Source organism: Melitaea cinxia, chromosome 20 (assembly GCF_905220565.1).
Source record: "Melitaea cinxia chromosome 20, ilMelCinx1.1, whole genome shotgun sequence".
In the NCBI taxonomy this organism is placed as follows: Eukaryota; Metazoa; Arthropoda; class Insecta; order Lepidoptera; family Nymphalidae; genus Melitaea; species Melitaea cinxia.
In genome coordinates, this window is record NC_059413.1 from 4,516,707 (window position 1) to 4,536,369 (window position 19,663).

Here is a 19,663-nt window from a genome sequence, read left to right on the forward strand (position 1 = left end):
AATAAAATTAAAAAAATCAATTTTATGAAACAATTTTTTTAAATTGATTTAGTTTTTTCAGTTTACGAATGAATCTAATATTTACGATATGAATAAAAAAAGCATTTAATGACATCGACACCGACAAACATATTAATTAACAAATAACAAGACAAACAGATTGAAATGCCTATTTGTATTGATAGTGTGAGAAAAAAAATTTAAATTATACATTTGTTTACAGAAATTATCATTATATTATTTTACAGTCATTTTCGTAATATGTTTATTTTATTTATATTTTATTATGAAAGTATCAAATGCGTTTTATCCGCTATAACAACAGGCGCTTGGCGCGTGTGAGCGAAAGAGACGGCTGCGCAGAATTTGGCGTGGACCTTACCTCTAAGAGCGCTAGCGCTCGACTGATTTACCGGGCTTGATGCGTGGCAATATATACTATCTTTTTATTATTTAATATAAAATGTATTAAAAATAATTACATCTTTTAATTATTTTTTTTGTATTCCTTAATGATGTAAGTTTACTTTGATGAAGATAGGTAGTTCGTTAAAATTTCTTAGTTTTCTAAGAGAAATATCGCTTTTAAAATTGTACTTATTTGGAAAATATTCGTAACTTTAAATTTTTTTTTATCGTTTAATAGAGATACAAATGGAATAAAAATCTATGATAGTGGACAACAAAATTATATTCCACATATTATGATATTTTTTTAAAATGGTTTCAGCGTAGAGGTTATTGAAAAGTAGGACTTCAAAGTATACATTGCGACCGTTTACCCAGGGAGGAGGCTGATGAAAAGGTTAATAATAATTTTATACACATAATATAAATCAAAATTCTGATCTGACTATGGACTACAACAAAGGTTGCTCTATTATATTTCAAGAATATAAATTACATTATTGCATCCAACTCTGAGATTAACGACGTCAAAATATTACAATTTCGCGGATTGTTACCGATTTTTGTGAAATGGCTCTTAAGAATCACTGGCCTAGTATGAAATAGCCTTTAAACATTTACGACTCCGTGAGGTGGACATTACTTGCATACCAAAGTCGCAAATAAAAGACGTGGATGCGCTTCCAATTGCGCCACCAGCCGTGAATCACACATTGCTGACACTTTGAATATTAACATTTAAGTTTACACAAATATGTACAACCCATGCAATACTATTCAAATATAACACGGAACAGTGGTCGATACTTTTTAGATATCGTGCTGTAATTTCAGTGAACATAAAATAGTGGATGTCATGCTAACTTTGACATGGTTTGTTAATTAGAAAATATTAACATTAAAATACACCATAAAATGTAACAACTGTAGGCACACGTATAAATAAACGCAAAATGATGCATAGTCATAGCCTTTGAAAAAAATATAGCGGCCCTTAAAGTGTATTTTTAATTTGCCGGACTTTTTTTACGAAAGTAGTCGCGTGATCAAATACCAAAAGAGCCTGTTTAACCGTATGGAATACAAAGTTTATTTGGCACGTAAGTTACTGACAAGCTTTATCAGCAGGAGGCACAGATATGCGCTTTAGAACCTTTTTCAGAATACAATTTTTGTATTCACAGGTCGCAAATAGATATTTGACAGATAATGGTGAAAAAAAAAATTACTTCATCAATTTTTTTTTTCAAAATACAAGTACATCATAAGTTTTTATCTGCAGATAGCTTTATGAGCGACCGGTAATATAGGTCCTAAATATTACGAGGAGTTAGAAGGTATTCGCTTCAGAGAAAGTGATAAGTTCTGTTGGTAAAGTTACTTTACCTTGTTGTTTGCATCGGATTGCTGAAGAACGGCGATATCGCGTTGCTGGGATTGGACAATGGCGGTCAGCTCGGTGCGTTCCTCGCATACTAAACGCATCTAAAAAAATCAGTTAATTTATTACAAAAAGTTTGTTAAAACATACAATAGACAATGTATCCAAGATTGTATTTTGTTATACAACTAGGTCAGCAAACAAGCTCACATGGTGGCTCGATTACCGTAGTTTATAGACGCATGCAACACCAAAAGCATCGAAACGCGTTGCCAACCCTATTTCCGACCATCCGCCCAAGAGCTTTGGCTACCTTACTCATAACAGGAACACAATACTACTTGGGAGAAGTTTTATTTAACTGTGATATTCTGCTAAGTTGGGGTACAACACTTTCCCAGTGAGGTTGCTTCAAAATTTCGAGCAAGATGTATTCTGACCCTATCTTAATAATATGTTATCATAAAAATTAACTACGAAATATGGAATATAGGTACTAGCATCGATCTCTATCAAACTTTAGTTTTAAAATTTATAAATGTCTAATTTATTAATATACTAACGACCCGCACCGGCTTCGCACGGGTGCAATGCTGATACTAAATATACTACAGAATGTCTTTATTTATAGTGTGAAGCTAGCTTATGACATGGTTATTAACATAATAACAACAACATTCAAATATGCGTCGTTAGATTACACGTTGTTACAGAATGCGTTGAAGAAATTAAGGTTCACAGCTCGTTCCTCGTAGGTGATAGCGTGACAATATGTAGCTTATATGTTGACCCGACTTCTTAATAATATTCGTGCCAAATTTGAAGTAAACCCATGCAGTACTTTTTGAGTTTATCCCGGACATACATACAGACAAACAGTCAAAAATTCTAAAAACTATATTTTTGGCTTCGGAATCGATTGTAGATCACACCCCAAGTATTCTTTAAAAAAAATATTCAATGTACAGTTTTGACTTTCCTACCATTTTATTATATGTATAGATTAATATATTAATCCGTGAAGCAAAAACTTTGTACGCCTTTTTACGAAAATTGCGCGGACGGAAGAGTATGAAACTTCGCACACTTATAGTTTATATTGAGAAGCAGTTTTTTTTTATTGTTAAAGTGGTTAAATTATGGTCTGGGCGACCGTCAATATTATTATAAAACACTAATTACCTGATTTTGTAGTTGCTTATGTTTTCGTCGGAGATCACGGCTGACCTGCGCTAATTTCTCCACTTGACTCGTCAACTGTAACGTATCCAGAATGGCCATTTTTTATTTAATACTATAATTACCTAGAAACAGAAATTTCAATATTTAAAATATAAAACGTAAATCAAACGTCAATAGACTAGCGTATTTTTTTGGGTTGCGATAAAAGTAAATTATATATTATCATGTGCGATAGAGGTTTAATACGTAAAAACAAGAGTTCAAAATTGAGATACAGTGGTAGTACTGAATCATACGCATGTGTCAGATAGTATAAGTTTGACGATAAAAGGTATTTATTACTGCCGTAAAATGATAAGATACGTCGTTCCTGAGATAAATTATCAATGTTTTCGGGATACGATATTAAATAATTTTATTTATATTTTTAAAAATAGATATTTTACTAAAACTATCTTTACACTAAACGTGGTTCTGACTTGACAAACGCATGAATTTTAATTTTGTTATTACGTTTTCAGAAAGTTTCCAATTTCTGTTCAATGTTCTTAATTATTATTCATTTCTTAAGAACCTACTATAGATTATTAGAAAGCTTAAAAATATGAATGAAATTTGTTGTATCGTTTTTAAGTTAGGGCGTGCCCCAACTAACGACTACTAAAGGAAATGTAAATTTATTTTTAGATATATACCATAGAACATAAAAATATTGTACGGATACTACTAACCAGACCTAAATTGTAATTACACGGTTTACGATTATCCGGATAATCCGGATGAAAAATATCTCGTCGTCGAATATTCGTAGTCAAATGTTTTCACTCAACTCTATTTTGAGTTTTTTAAGATATTCATTTTTGATATTGATACATTTTAGTGGTTTTGAGTATGATTTATATGAATAGCGTCAAGCTATATTTCTAGTAGTCATAATATTCTTTAAAAACAATATTTTTCCTAAAAATTACTTATTGGATTACCTACAGGTTACTATCGACAACGTAGTCTGATTCATCGCATTTTAATTAATAAAAAGTCACATTCTTTGACATTTGAAACGTATTTTACACAAATTTATGTAAATTTCGTTGCATAGTAAATATATATATTTACTTCTATGTATTTACCTATATTACACATATGTAGCTCTATCAGTTTTTTTTTTAAGAAAGTTACGTTGCGATATTTTTTGTACATTCTAAAACTACCCATATTAGAAAACTTAAGAGTTATTCAAAACGTCGTTTTTCAAATTCACAGTCTCAAATTAAATATCTATATCATAAATAAATAAAGAATGACTGAAAAGTGATCAATACTGAAAACAAAACTAATTCATTTAAACTTACTAATAAATAAAACGGTATGGGGACCAATTTAGTAGGAATATGAAAGATATTTATTTTTCATTTTTAAGTTGTTCTATAATTAACACAGAAGCTAACACAGCGATGGCTTAAATATTTATCTGTCTTTTTTTTTGGCCGCCCATCACCCCGAAACTACTGAATAGATTTAATTGATACTTGGCACTTTATAGGTCTGCTACGAGCTAGGAAACTTGATACTTTTAATACTAAAATTCTAAACGATTCCCTTGGCAGAGGCGATGAAAATCAAAATGTGTAATGGCGAAGTTCTAGTGGCGGATTTTTTTTATTTATTTAGTGGAGAAAACTTGTAAAAATCAAAAACGCAAAAACATGTGGGAAGATGAGGGTTGATTAGTATTTCACTTTCTTTAGATTTTATCGAATAAAAAAAAGTATTGTAGTAGTACTATACGAAGTTTTAAAGCGCTGTATCGCTATCGTAAATTGGACTACTACTTCGTACCGCATATGTAGTTGATACTTGAAGCGCACTCGACCTGTTTACACAGCACTGTGGTACTTGCTGTGAATTTCAATCTACCCGTAAAAATGTTAAAAAAGTTTGTTGAGTTTCTGTTTCAAAAACTCCTTTTAACATCGACTGGTTTAAAATTTAATAATATTTATAATTTAAACAATGTCAGATCATTTGGTGAATTTGTTTGTAACTATTTTATTCGAAGAATATTTATTTTCGTCTCCGAATAGAATAGAATATTTGATTGGTAGATTAGAATGGTTGGTAAACGGTTAGTCGTTGTCAAGGGTATACCTAGTACTTGCTTATTGTTTTAGTTACAGATACACGTGATTTGCTTTTGTTTTACTTACTTATCTGGCTTTCGACTTTACCGCATACTTATCATACAATAAGGTAGTGTTGTAACTTTTCGGCACTCTTTTGTTCTAATGATATCTTTCTAGATTATCTCATATTTTGATTTAAAGATACTGTCATGTACTTCAACTTTTAGTTTTTCGCCACACATATATAATTTATAATTTATTTTTATAATACTAAAGTGAAATATACGCATACGGCCCAACTGATGGTAAGCGGTTACTGTAACTTGTTTGTGGACACCTGGAACACCAAAAGCATCGCCAGCGCGTGACCGGCCCTACCCTCTTCCATCCCAGGAGCTACTTCCTAGCAGGAGATACTTTCCCCAAATTAAACTAAATCAAAAACAGCTTTATTAAAATAGATACCCTTTCGATAGATAGGCACTTTCGAATCCTCATTTTACAAATTAAAACATTAAAAATAAATTATTATATTTGTAGAAGTAAAGCTACCACCGATTCGGAATGTAGATTCTGCAGAGAAGAATCAGCAAGAAACTCCGCAGTTACTCTTTTGAAAAATAATATATAAACTGTGTTTAAGTACAAAATTAGTAACATGTTGCATAAAATACAGCGTCACTAAGTCCACACATCTTTATCAACTGTGTAATCCTGCACCGAAGTCTAGCTGCTCCAATTTAGAGAAATATATTTCCTGCTATCCCTAACTCAATGAAAATATTATATTTACAGATAAATCATAGTGTTTTATAATTATTGTCATAATAATATTGTGGAGAATGTTTTGTTTTTTTCATATCTACGCAAACAAAGTTGATCCTTGATATGATACAGAGTGATAACAGTAAATAGAACATATATACATATTTATGATGTGTTTGTTCGTTGTAAACTAATTTAAATTGAGTACTATATACGAGAGAAAATATTTCCCAAAACCACATTTCTATAAATATTTAAATATATATAATATTCTGTAGCAAATATATAGTTTATAATGTGTTTCGATGTACTTCAATAACCTCCTCAATAAATAAAATAAAAAATAAAATATTGTTATATAATATATAAAACATTATTATCATGGAAATTTGATATGATTATGAAGTTGTTTGACTTGTAATCACACAAAATTTTCCTTTGACATAGATGTATAAATTATTGTATGATTGATGTACTGATTATTATTTTTATCAATATTAAGCTTAGGCTCAACAACATGTATGGATATATGTATTTCTACAAATATTTCTTTCCGGTTTGGATATCGGTCCTTGTGGGTCTCCCCACAGAGCCTTCCATCGGAGCACTTTAACCCGTCGGCCCCGGTTATTATCGTAAATACTCAGGTATTCACCAGGCTATCATTTTTCGAAGTAGACAACGTATCCACCTGCCTGCAGTGGAACAGCGTAGTTGATTAAGCTCCAATACGTTTACATGGAGAAAGAGGCCTATGCCCAGCAGTGTGAGCTGGATGCTGAATCGTGACGATCGAATCGTAAGCTTAGGCTTTGATGATAATTTCATAACGTCAATTTGTAAATGTCATAATATGGTTGCGATACATTGGACTATCAAATCTGTATATATAATAAGGATTCAAAAAACAGCCGATGTCTGTACGTGAGAGATATTTAGAAAAAAAAAAAAAACAAGTAATCGGAGAATTTAAATACATAATAGGGGCTAAAAAATTGTTATTAGAAGTTCTGTCTGTCTTTACGTTTTTTTCGGTATGAAGCATTATCTGTTGTACGAAATTACACGCGGTTTTTATAGGTATATTCATCGAGGTATATTGTTACGTCTTGGTATAACCTACCTACGTATATTGTTCTGACAACGTTTCATACCTTTAAATTTAAAAGGAGCAAGTTGATATTGTTTTTCGATAGTTTTAGGCTGACCGGGACTTTTTGTGCCGATATTGCCATAATTCAAATCTTATACCAAACTTGCGCCAAACTGCCAAAATTACTCGGTAAAAGATATCATTATCGATGCCAAAAAATTCAAAGTTCTGCCTTCGGCTGGAAGATATTGGCATCGATTTTGATATACTACAAAATTTTACAGACAGAATATTTTGAAAAAGAAATTACTATTATAGGCAAGAGGCTGACGAAAATAGGGCGAAGGCTAAAACGCTACGTAACACTATGAAAGAAAACGACTAAAGCATCGATAAACTATTATTTATTCAAGATATTTTGAGGCATCCCTTAAAAGAGCTGAAGTGGTGAATGCTGTACTGTACGAGAAATAGAGTTCGAACCACTTAAATACCCACTCTATTCAATAGACAATCCACCCTGTCGCAAGATCCTGTATATGACAAACTTAAGAAATACCTCTTGAGACATAATGATATTCTCTAGAACAGCAAAATATTCCATTACTAATCTTAGAAGATTTTGGTACTTCAGACGAATTTGTACTGACTAGAGTAAAAATCGGAATATTTAATTTTAATTGAACATAAAAAGTGCGAAAGGATCGCCTTTCAAATATGTAGACGCTAAAGTTCTATTAACATTATTTGAGGTATGTACCTAGTTGTTTATCACTACATTGTATAAAACAAAGTCATTTCCCGCTGTCTGTATGCTTAGATCTTTAAAACTACACAATAATTTTGATTCGGTTTTCTTTAGTAAAGTGATACCAGAGGAAGGTTTATATGTACATATAATAGATGCATAATTGCCCTTGCGAAGCCGGGACGGGTCGCTAGTATAAGTTAATTTGAAGCTTGTGAAGCTGCAAATAGACTTAGAATATAAATTTTGAGGAAAGTAATAATAAAAAAATAAAAAAATTGTAACTTGTCACTAACAACGATACTACATCATTATAAAAGTACTATAATAATTTGAAAGCCAGCTTGAATGAAATATTTTTTTTTTGATTAACTTTCATGACAATTATCGATTCTCAGAACGAATATTAATATCGTAAAAAATGTTTATCAATTACGCACATAAAATAAACATAAAACGGTGAAAACGTATAGTCATGACGTATCTACTTAACATTGATAGAAATTTCTATGTACTCAAGCATTTTCAAAGACATCTTGTACGTATTTTAAGACTACATTCATCAAAAGACCTGACACGAGTCGCGCCATTCAATAGAATCATTTGCGAATGGTATCAGCGAGTGTCACATGTTTACTGACACAACAGTCTCGACATAACGAGACATTATGCATGTACACGGCTCGGCGAGCGTTTACAAATGTTAAATTTTAATACTGAATATTTATGCAATGCAGCAAAACTTAAAATTTAAAACATAGCGGTGCAGTTTTCACGCTTGAATTCATTTCATACTGGTAGAATGCATTAAAGAATTAATAACACACTATCGACGGTTTTATTTCGAATATTTATGTAGCACTAGCTGACCCGGCGTACTTTGTACTGATGTATTTTTTTATGTATGTGTATTTTTTTTTTTTTTTATACAAACTTCGTCCTGGCAAGTTTGTGGTGGACTATGTTAGATTTTGTTATTCATTTGTCTTAATGTATTTTATTATTTATATATGTTAGTTTCTTACATATAAATAAATTTAAATAATAAAAAAAACGAACACAAATATAAAATCGTTCGAAAGTTATGTGCGTACATAAACTTCGGCTATTCCTTTTTTATATGTGTATATTATAATTGAGATATAAAAAAATGTGTGATAACAAATAAAAGCAGATTTTAAAGTATTTTATTATAAAGATATTTATTGTAGCCATAAAAATAATAAAAATGCATTTATGATATTGCTAATAACAATAAATGCATTATTATTATAGTATCGTTACAGTTTTGATTTACGACATTTTAAACGTTTTTTATGCATCTTTTGATACGGTAATTTTCAATATCATACTTGTTTGCAGTTCTTGATAATTTTTTATCTATAGTATGCGAAATCTTCGATGAAGTGCGCGTGGAAAACGATCAACCATAAAACTAAAATCATAAACGATGACTCAAAAGACAGTCATCATCATCATCATTATCATCACTTCAGCCTATCATAGTCCACTGCTGGATATAGACCTCCACAAGTTCATGTGTGTTGCCCATAATCACCACGGTGGGCAGCCGGTTGGTGACCGCTGGACTGGCTTTGTCGCACCGAAGACGCTGCTGCCCGTCTTCGGCCTGTGTATTTCAAAGCCAGCAGTATGATGGTTATGCCGCCATCGGTCGGCTTTTTAAGTTCCAAGGCGTTAGTGAAACTGTGTTATCCCTTAGTCGCCTCTTAAGACACTGAGGTAGGGCACAGCAGGAATTTCCTGCTCAAAATATGGAGCAGCCCGACTGGGGTAGAGTACCTCGACCTTACAGAAGACCACAGCTAAATAATACTGTTTTCAAGTATTGTGTTCCTGTTGGTGAGTAAGGTGACCAGAGCTAATGGAGGGATTGGGGATTGGGTCGGCAACGCGCTTGCGATGCTTCTGGTGTTGCAGGTGTCTATAAGCTACGGTAATCGCTTACCATCAGGTGAGCCGTACGCTTGTTCGCCGACCTAGTGACATAAAGAAAAGACACCCACGGAAAGAGAGGGGGTAGCTATATTCTTTACTGCCGTAACCATACAGCATCAAAGCAAATGACAGTAAAAATATTATTTTTTTAAGCAAAAATGGTTTTAAGGAGATGGATAAGGAAAGTAAACATTTCATGATTCTTTACACCTAAATTTTATTCTCAAAATGAATGAAAATGAAGACGGGAAATTTCATGGAGCATTCAAATAATTACTAAAACAACAACGTTTCATTCAACTCAACAACAAATTCAACATTCAAAGACTATTTTTCTTGGAGTTGATTTTAATCACTTGACTGGATGATATCAATCGATAGAACGCTCATGTTCTTAAAACCATAGACCTACTTTGTCTTATCTTCATCCAATAGCATATTTTCTACCCCTAGTATATATATTACTGAATAAGCAGGTCAAGTTGGCTATAATTTGAATTTTTGGCAAGACACAACGTAGCAAGTGCCGTTTTGACTCTACATAGATTTAGTAAGAAACATATACCGTATCATGATAACAACCGGGACCGACAGCTTAACGTGCTCTCCGAGGCACGGTGGGGAGACCCACAAGGACTGCACAAACACCCAGACCACGGCAAACACCTGTATGGCCAATACAAATGTTCATCATGTGCGGGGATCGAACCCGAAACCGCCAGCGAAACAGGTACAATCCATGGCTAACGTAACCGTTGCGCCGACGCGTGTCGGATATCTTTTCTAGCCTGTATCGTCCCACTGCTAGGCATAGACCTATTTCTCCGTTTAGAAGAAGGATGCAGCATAATCCTTCACGCTGCTTTCTGCACTGCGTGTTGGCGGATATAGCAGCTGGACTATATAGAGTTTCTAGTAATCTATCAAACAGGCAGACAGTGAGAGACAAACTTTAAAAGCAAGCGGTACTAGCTCGAATAGGAGTAACCTTACTGATAATAATTAAACAATATAGACAATTAATACTAAATACTAATATTGGCTTTATAGAGATTTAATATTTTAAGACTGTAGTCTATATTTAATCTGTATCATAAAAAAAACTAATTGCACGTCAATAAATATATTTAAAAACTTGTATCATATTCTTATTCATTTCGAACAATAAATAAACGATGATAAAAGTACTAATCTCAACAATGAAATTTATAAGAAAAATATAAAATACTAAAAACTTTTATATCTTCATCTGCGGCTCTCAGACAACGATATCAAACGACTTTAGAATATCAACTATATAAGGACCTCTTGGGGTCGAGCATCGTTAATGGAGTTATAACGTGCAAATCTATGAGTTTCATCTTTTTCTCAACAATACTATATCTGTTGAGTCACCGTGGCAGCTTTAACAAAACGTAAGGGTTTCGTCTTCACAAATGGGAAGTGTACTTTAGTATTCTAAAATAAATTGTACATTGTTGTATAGTGATTGGGTGAAATAACTAAAATTTTAAAATCAGGCAACAATATAAAGTCAGAAACAATACAAAATCAGAATTAAGCTGCTGTTTGAGGTGCAACTTTCACTCTCGTGTTTTCTAATGAAAATAATGTACAAAGACATTCTATCGATTAATATTTACTATACATAAAAAGTTTACTACATTATATACATACCTACCTACAGTCATAATAACAGATTTTCACTAATTGAATACGACCTAAAAACTGTTTTCAATATTTTAAGCACTAAAAAGGCTATTTAAATTGAATTTGAATGAACCTCACAGACAGACAGCTCATATTATAGGGAATAAATACTTATGTATAAAAAAAAAATCATATATAATCATATAAAAGACCTCACAATTACTCTACATAAATTATATATCATTTTATAGATAATTTATTGCTTTACAACTAAAAAATGTATTCCTGCTTTTGTTTTTATAAATTAATTAATTATTAAAATTATATAATTTTATCATTGTTGAAACGTCACCATGATTGACGGTCGGTAATTTTTTGTTCTATTTTAAATCAATTCGTGTATAAATACTTTTTTGTAATTTTGTAAAGTGATAATTATTGTATTTATATAGTGCGAATTATTCGCAAGGGTATTTGCTAATATTTTAAATAAAAACTAGATGAAAAACAAAATCCTTCTAGATCTTAAAGGCACACGTTGCACCAACGCACTAAGGATATTTATATTTTCAAACTATTTATATACATACTAATTCTTAATAAAACAATTAGAGGCCATATAGATGTTTGTCGTGGTCTGGGCGTTTGTGCTCGTGTATTGTTTCCGTACCCCCAACACAGGAGAAAATCCTTTTGCAATACATTGTAGAAACAAAGAATGCTGCTTATCTAATGATAAATGCCCACAATTAACAATAAACATAGAAATATGACGAGTGTCGTGATAAAATCTGTTACTTTCAATTCAATTCTTGCAACTGACACCGCATTGCAATGCAAGCAAAAGCAAATACTTTTTTTTTTAATTTCTTTTTTAAATATGTTTAACATACATACGCGGTCGTCTGGTCCATCGGTAGGTAGCATAACACGAATTAGGTATTACTTTACTAATCTAGATAAAATTATTTTCCCGGGGAAACCAAAGTTACTGGCCACTGAGTCAAAACGTCAGTGAAATTGTATATTAATTTCGTTTTCCATTAAAAATATACTTGTAACACTAAGGAGGTTTCAACAATAGCAACATTTTGACGATTTAATCCCGTCTGATTTTATCGTACTTTTATTAAATTGAAAGCGACTATCCCACAAAAAAAAAACCTTAAGACAAATTAAAATAATTTGGGTCACAAGACAACAGGGGGTCTTAAAAAGTTAATACATAACAACAAAGACAGTTGTATCGAAGTAGTAGACTACTATTTTTGGGTCGTTATCACGTCATAATGGTCACATCATATTAATATTTCTAATAAAAACAGTTATACAAATATACATACATATATAGATAACAGTAGCATAATAGAACCGCTTATTGTGTATTATAATACAAAAGAATATAACTTACCTAGTCATTAACATGTCTGACGATAAGTTATTTGCATAAAAATACATATAAAAATCGAATTTTGTTGACCAAAACGTGGCTCTGTTTAGTGTTGTGTCACATTAATTGCATTACATTCAGGAAGTAATCTCGACCGTGTATTGATTTGTTGTTCTAAGCTCACATTCCACGTACTTTCACCTAATCTTCGTAACCGATGCTATTTATAAAGATAAACTTTCAATACTTCATGATTTCTTATGAAAGGTTACATAAATTGATTGTTACGTAACGTTGTTATGAAATATTTAATTTGAAATATTTATAATAAAATATATACATCGATATAAAAATGATAAAGCACTTTATCGACTACCTACGTTCATACAAACCTAGATAGTAAAAAAGAGCTTTAGTAGTAAACGACAACCAAAAATTAAGAGCCATTTCACAAAAATCGGTAACAATCCGCGAAATTGTAATATTTTGACGTCGTTAATCTCAGTGTTGGATGCAATAATGTAATTTATATTCTTGAAATATAATAGAGCAACCTTTGTTGTAGTCCATAGTCAGATCAGAATTTTGATTTATATTATTTGTATAAAATTATTAACCTTTTCATCAGCCTCCTCCCTGGGTAAACGGTCGCAATGTATACTTTGAAGTCCTACTTTTCAATAACTTCTACGTTGAAACCATTTTAAAAAAATATCATAATATGTGGAATATAATTTTTTTGTCCACTATCATAGATTTTTATTCCATTTGTATCTCTATTAAACGATAAAAAAAATTTAAAGTTACGAATATTTTCCAAATAAGTACAATTTTAAAAGCGATATTTCTCTTAGAAAACTAAGAAATTTTAACGAACTATCTTCATCAAAGTAAACTTACATCATTAAGGAATACAAAAAAAATAATTAAAAGATGTAATTATTTTTAATACATTTTATATTAAATAATAAAAAGATAGTATATATTGCCACGCATCAAGCCCGGTAAATCAGTCGAGCGCTAGCGCTCTTAGAGGTAAGGTCCACGCCAAATTCTGCGCAGCCGTCTCTTTCGCTCACACGCGCCAAGCGCCTGTTGTTATAGCGGATAAAACGCATTTGATACTTTCATAATAAAATATAAATAAAATAAACATATTACGAAAATGACTGTAAAATAATATAATGATAATTACTGTAAACAAATGTATAATTTAATTTTCTTTTCTCACACTATCAATACAAATAGGCATTTCAATCTGTTTGTCTTGTTATTTGTTAATTAATATGTTTGTCGGTGTCGATGTCATTAAATGCTTTTTTATTCATATCGTAAATATTAGATTCATTCGTAAACTGAAAAAACTAAATCAATTTTAAAAAATTGTTTCATAAAATTGATTTTTTTAATTTTATTTTAAATTTATTGACTGTTGTTATATAACATACTTGAAATTTTTAACAAATTAATTATGTAAAAAACATTTTATACCATAGTTATAATTTTTATTATACATCAGAAAATGATCACGATGGTCTTTTGGTTGTCACACTATACGTACAAGCACAAAGATCGCGCAGCTCGTACGACTCGCGCGATGCGACCAAATTTACCTAAACTTGCAGAGCGTAAAATTGTGAAATGGCTCTTAATCTGTACAAATAAATAAAATTGGAGTCTCTGTTTGTAATATTAAAATAACCGCTTTTTACTAAATGCATATGGATTATATATACGGTACATATACCAAAATAACATTTTTTTTTTAAATTTTGTCTGTCTGTCTGTCTGTTTCTTCCTGGTAATTTCTGAAACGGTTGGATAGATTTTGACGAGACTTGCACTGGCAGATAGCTGATATAGTAAGGAGTAACTGAGGCTACTATTATTTTAGAAATTTATTTATTTTATAACTCTGCGAACTGAACAACAACTTTTTTGTTAAATTCCACGCGGATGAAGTCGCGGGCACAGCTAGTAATACAATAAAAAAATTAAATTAATGAAATAGAACAGAATCAAATGTTTAAAAATAATAATAAATACATACGGTTATACGGTTTTTATATTTCATTCTAAAATATTTATTGTTTACATACAAAATGAATATATCAAGGCATCCATCATATACGAAACGACGTAATAACTTATTACGTACAAAATGTCTTAAATGAGCATTAGTCATTTTCTTTGAACGTAATTAATTGCTAACGACAACGATAATTATTTGAAAAGACGTCATATATGGCTATAATAAAATTGTGCTGTGTGGTTACGGCCGTAAAGAATATAGCCACTCCCTCTCTTCCCGTGGGTGTCGTAAGAGGCGACTAAGGAATAACACAGTTCCACTACCACCTTGGAACTTAAAATGCCGATCGATGGCGGGCTAACAATTCAACCGCTAGCTTTGAAATACACAGACCAAAGACGGGCAGCAGCAGCGTCTTCGGTCCGACAAAGCCAGCCCTGCGGTCACCAACCCGCCTGCCCAGCGTGGTGACTATGGACAACACACATGGATTCAAACCATTTTTGGCGCGAACTTGTGGAGGCCTATGTCCAACAGTGGACTGCGATAGGCTGAAGTGATGAAAATTGTAACTGGAACATGTACCTACATGTGAAATATTAAGAAAAAATGAGTTATAATGGTCTGTATTAAAGCAAAAGAAGATAAAACAACAATTTTTAGAATGGTTATCTGTTTGACAACTGTTTCAAAACGCATAAGCTGTGTGAGGATCATTTACGGTATTGACATGATCATAGATTAATTTAAATATATGTAAATTTTATTTCAATACATTGTCTAGATGACAAGTTTTTAATCTATAAACAACTGTAGTAAAACTGAATCGAAGCCGTTCTTGTAGACACTATTTTTTTAATATTTGACCGTTGTAATTGTATTTTCTGACTGTCTACAAACCATGGCTACAAACATCGTTCTATGACACTTATAATAATAATAACTTAACTCACCGCCGGAAAAATACAAAAGAATCTTAATTAAAACATTAGCATTTAGCGGTGGGATAAAAATCATTTTCCATTTATTCGTACACCAGATTCGACTAGCTTAGTAAAAAAATCTACACTTATGACTCAGACTTCATCTTATATTTGAGAGAAATAATTTTCAAGGTCAAAGTTGTTACAACTATTTGTTATTTACATAATGATTATACAATTGTACAATTCTTCAAAATTTTATCATTTCGTGAATAATACATAATCTATATAAATAAAAATAAGTACATATATCTGACTGACGGCACCACATTGGATAGTTCTTTCTTTTTTGTGATCGTTATTGTTAAAATAAAGTTTATAGGCAAGAAAATTAAAAAAAAAAAATGGACAGGTATAATCACGAAAAACATTGCTTTACGAAGATCGCTGGATCAGCAGTAGGTATAATTAAATAGTCTTCGCTGAAAACATTTTTACAGTTCTCTATGATTCATTGGTCATTTGTAAGAGCTATCGCGTTTGAATGTTGGTTCGGTCCTCGTTTATATTCATCTAAAGTCTAAAGTAACTTGTACTTTAGCTCGGAATGTAAATAAAAACAAACAACTTCAATTTACATTGACAATACAATGTAGGTAATTGTAAAAATAATTAATTAAAAATGGAACTACTCATCCGTTTTCGATCAAATTTAAATGGGGCCATATGATAAGCAACAGCTTTCGATAATAAAAAGAGTCATCAAAATCGGTACACCCATTACGCGCCCATTTAGTTATGAAATACAGTTAAATCGAGAACCTGTTCCTTTTTTACAAGTCAGTTAAAAAACCTCAGAAGAGATGCCATTCAGATGTAGTGAAAAAGAAAATTTAAATAGTTTTGAAAATTAGCTCTTGTATTCTGTTCAAATATAATAAAAAAAAAATCGCGAATACAACACTTCCTGTACTTCATAAAAGGAAGTAAAAAAAAAATACATATGTTACCAATGACGTAACGTCACAGTTTTGCATTCACTTGAAATGCTATTGTTACTCGAGCGCCAGTACTTAAACCGTTCAAGTGGCTGTTTGCGACGTAATGACATCGGTTCTTATTAAAAAGCAAAACAGCCTGAAAAATTTTTTTATTCGAATCTATCGTCGTTGAACATTTTTTTCTAGTAGCTGCTTTATTAAAATTGTATTCAATAGCAGTTCTTTTGATTAAATAAAATTTCCACGTGTTTATTTAGAAAGATACGTATGATCGTAATTTAAGAATTCTACATTATAATTTATTTATTTTTTCGTGTCTTATTTTTTAAAATAAGATTTCTTCGGAAATTATTTATATATATATTGTACATTAACACACGAAAAAGGTCAGGCAAAGAATGGAATTGAATTACGAGAAAGAAAAAAAAAGTCTAGTATGTCAAATTCAAGAAAAAAATATATCAAGTTTCTTGATATTCGTGTTCAGAAGTAGCTTGAAAAGACATATAAAGTACTTGTCTTCGTCACATTGAAAAATTTGTTAAATATTGAAATTTCAACTTGAGATTTTCAGGACCTTTACCATTTTTCTTGTAAAAAAATGAAATAATGAGAAAAACAAATAAAAAAAACAAAAAAAAAAACAAAAAAAAAAATATCACGATTTACAAAACATTGTTTTTTATGAGACAGTAAATAGTTGATTTTTTGGTTTTATTTTAAAATAAATGCTATATACGTATAATACTAGTAGCGCGATTTGATGAAATATTAAACGAAAAACAAAAGAAAATTACACACGTTATGTACCTACGTGTGATAAAATTAGGACATTTGTGAGTAGTTTTTTTTCTTAAACGAAGAAAATATTATTACTCACGAGTATTTTTGGACACGTCGATATAAACAACACCGCATCACTTACTTTTATTAATAAAAAAGGAGCAAACATGAAGGAAATGCACTAACAGCCATGTTAACAGGGGAAGGAACCCTTACAAGTTATACGGTTATTTGATCTTACACGCACTCGATTAACAACATAAGGGCATCGTAAACTTTTAGGTCATGTCGGTCATGTGCCATTTCGTCAGGTCATAGGAGCAGTGATGTAATACGCGATGAGATCATTCCGAACACAGGTCTAATTGAAATCACAATACCTAACGTGTATATATATATATATATATATATATCAATACATATATATATATTATTATATATATATATATTTTACAGACTTCAAAGTTTCTCAATTCAACTGTATTTTTTTTTTGTGCCTTACCTCAAAACTTTTTAATGTATCGACTTTGATGATTTTTTTTTTAATCGAAACCGATGCTTGTCATTATGATCCCATTTAAATTAGATCGCCATCTCCCGAGTAGTTTTTGAGTAATTATTAATAATGCGCATTTAATTGATTATATTTTCGACTGAGTACGTTGTATTACTTATGTTACAATGTAAAGTGAAGTCGATTTTTTTTTCGTTGGCGAGGAAACACAATTATGTGAACATTAGGAACGATTTTTAGCCTTAGTGTTATTGTCAAGGTGTAGGACAAGTTTCACCGGTTACTCATAAAGATATATATATATATAAAGAAAATTACGCACGTTATGTACCTACGTGTGATAAAATTATGACATTTGTGAGTAGTTTTTTTCTTAAACGCAGAAAATATTATCTCACGAGTATTTTTGGATTTATTTATATATATATATATATATATATATATATATATATATATATATATATATCGGACATTTGTAGTAAATAAGTTGAAGTGGAACAGAGCCTAAGAGCTAGTGTATCTCCTGCTGACAAACCTACGTTTGACAACGCGACACTAAAAATAAAATCGTCAACAAATTGATGAGCGGATGATGTAAGAGAACGGTTAGTCGCGTCATTATTCGGTACATTTCATTTATTAGACCATATTTATAAGTCAAAGACAATCAGGCATAATAGGTAAGACTAACTTCGCTTTATAAAAAAGCTTTCTTGAGAGCACTAACGTCAAAGTTTCTAGAACTTAACCGTTTAAATAAATTTACCTATTAAAGGCTATGCATCATCTCTGCTGACATCACACACGGGTCTTAGTATAAGTGAGAATAAACGCGAGTGACTTCACAAGGGTCTTTAGTTAGGTACCATTACTTCGCGTTTAAAATATGAAAAAAAAATAGTATTACGAACAAAACCATCGCGTAATGCAATTTTAGTTACGCTGTAAGTAAAAACAAACAAAAAAAAATAAGCGGTTACATATTGTTTTGTATACATAAAGAATGAGAATTCAACTCGCATTTTTACGTCACAATTTAAAAAAAAGACATCTTTATTTACCAATATTTTCTACTGGCTGACTCGACAGACGTTGCCCGTCTTACGAACAGTGCAATGCGTGAAGTTGTAATAGCCGTAATATTTTCAGAAATTTTCCAATTTTTTGCGCATTTTTTATATTTTTTCTTACGTTAGAACCTGTCGTTAAATATTAGAAAAAAAAAATAGAATTAGCCAAAGGTAAAGAGAAAAAAGGAACAGGGAGTAAGCGTCAACAGAGGATTACCGCTGCTACATAAGGTTCCCCACAAACGGATATTTTCAGTATTTCGTTTTAACAGAACTGGGATTTTGCGATTCATTAGGTTCTTTTCAGTTTTTATCATATATAACAAGTGTAATTATTCAAAAGTGTAGCACAAGCAAACATTTAAGTAATTTCCGTTGAATCTTTTAAATAATTGCAAAAAATAAAATATCCAACAATATCAACTCCCTCCTAGGTTCCATCAACACCGGGTAGTTCGTAATATCGTTTATGACTTTTAGTATCCTTTCCTCTCTCCACATAGACATTAATTCTAATGAGTATTATCACCTATACAATAGAAAGAATTTTTTAAGAGGTCGTCGACTCAGTTCCAGAGTAATGTTGGTATCATCACAGCCTTCTCTTCAGAACACTTTCTCATCACTTGGATACCCAGTAC

At 31.4% G+C, this 19,663-nt stretch overlaps 1 protein-coding gene across 1 annotated transcript in view; it reads right to left on the reverse strand.

Moving 5' to 3' along the window:
- Positions 1-19,663, reverse strand: part of LOC123663401 (RILP-like protein homolog) — a 52,356-nt gene that overhangs the window by 19,301 nt on the left and 13,392 nt on the right. Inside the window, exons 4-5 of the mRNA XM_045598090.1 lie at positions 2,972-3,046; positions 1,795-1,893 (exon numbers count right to left, since the gene is read on the reverse strand). Of these exons, the coding sequence (XP_045454046.1) occupies positions 1,795-1,893; positions 2,972-3,046 (174 nt within the window). The remainder of the gene's footprint in view (positions 1-1,794; positions 1,894-2,971; positions 3,047-19,663) is intronic.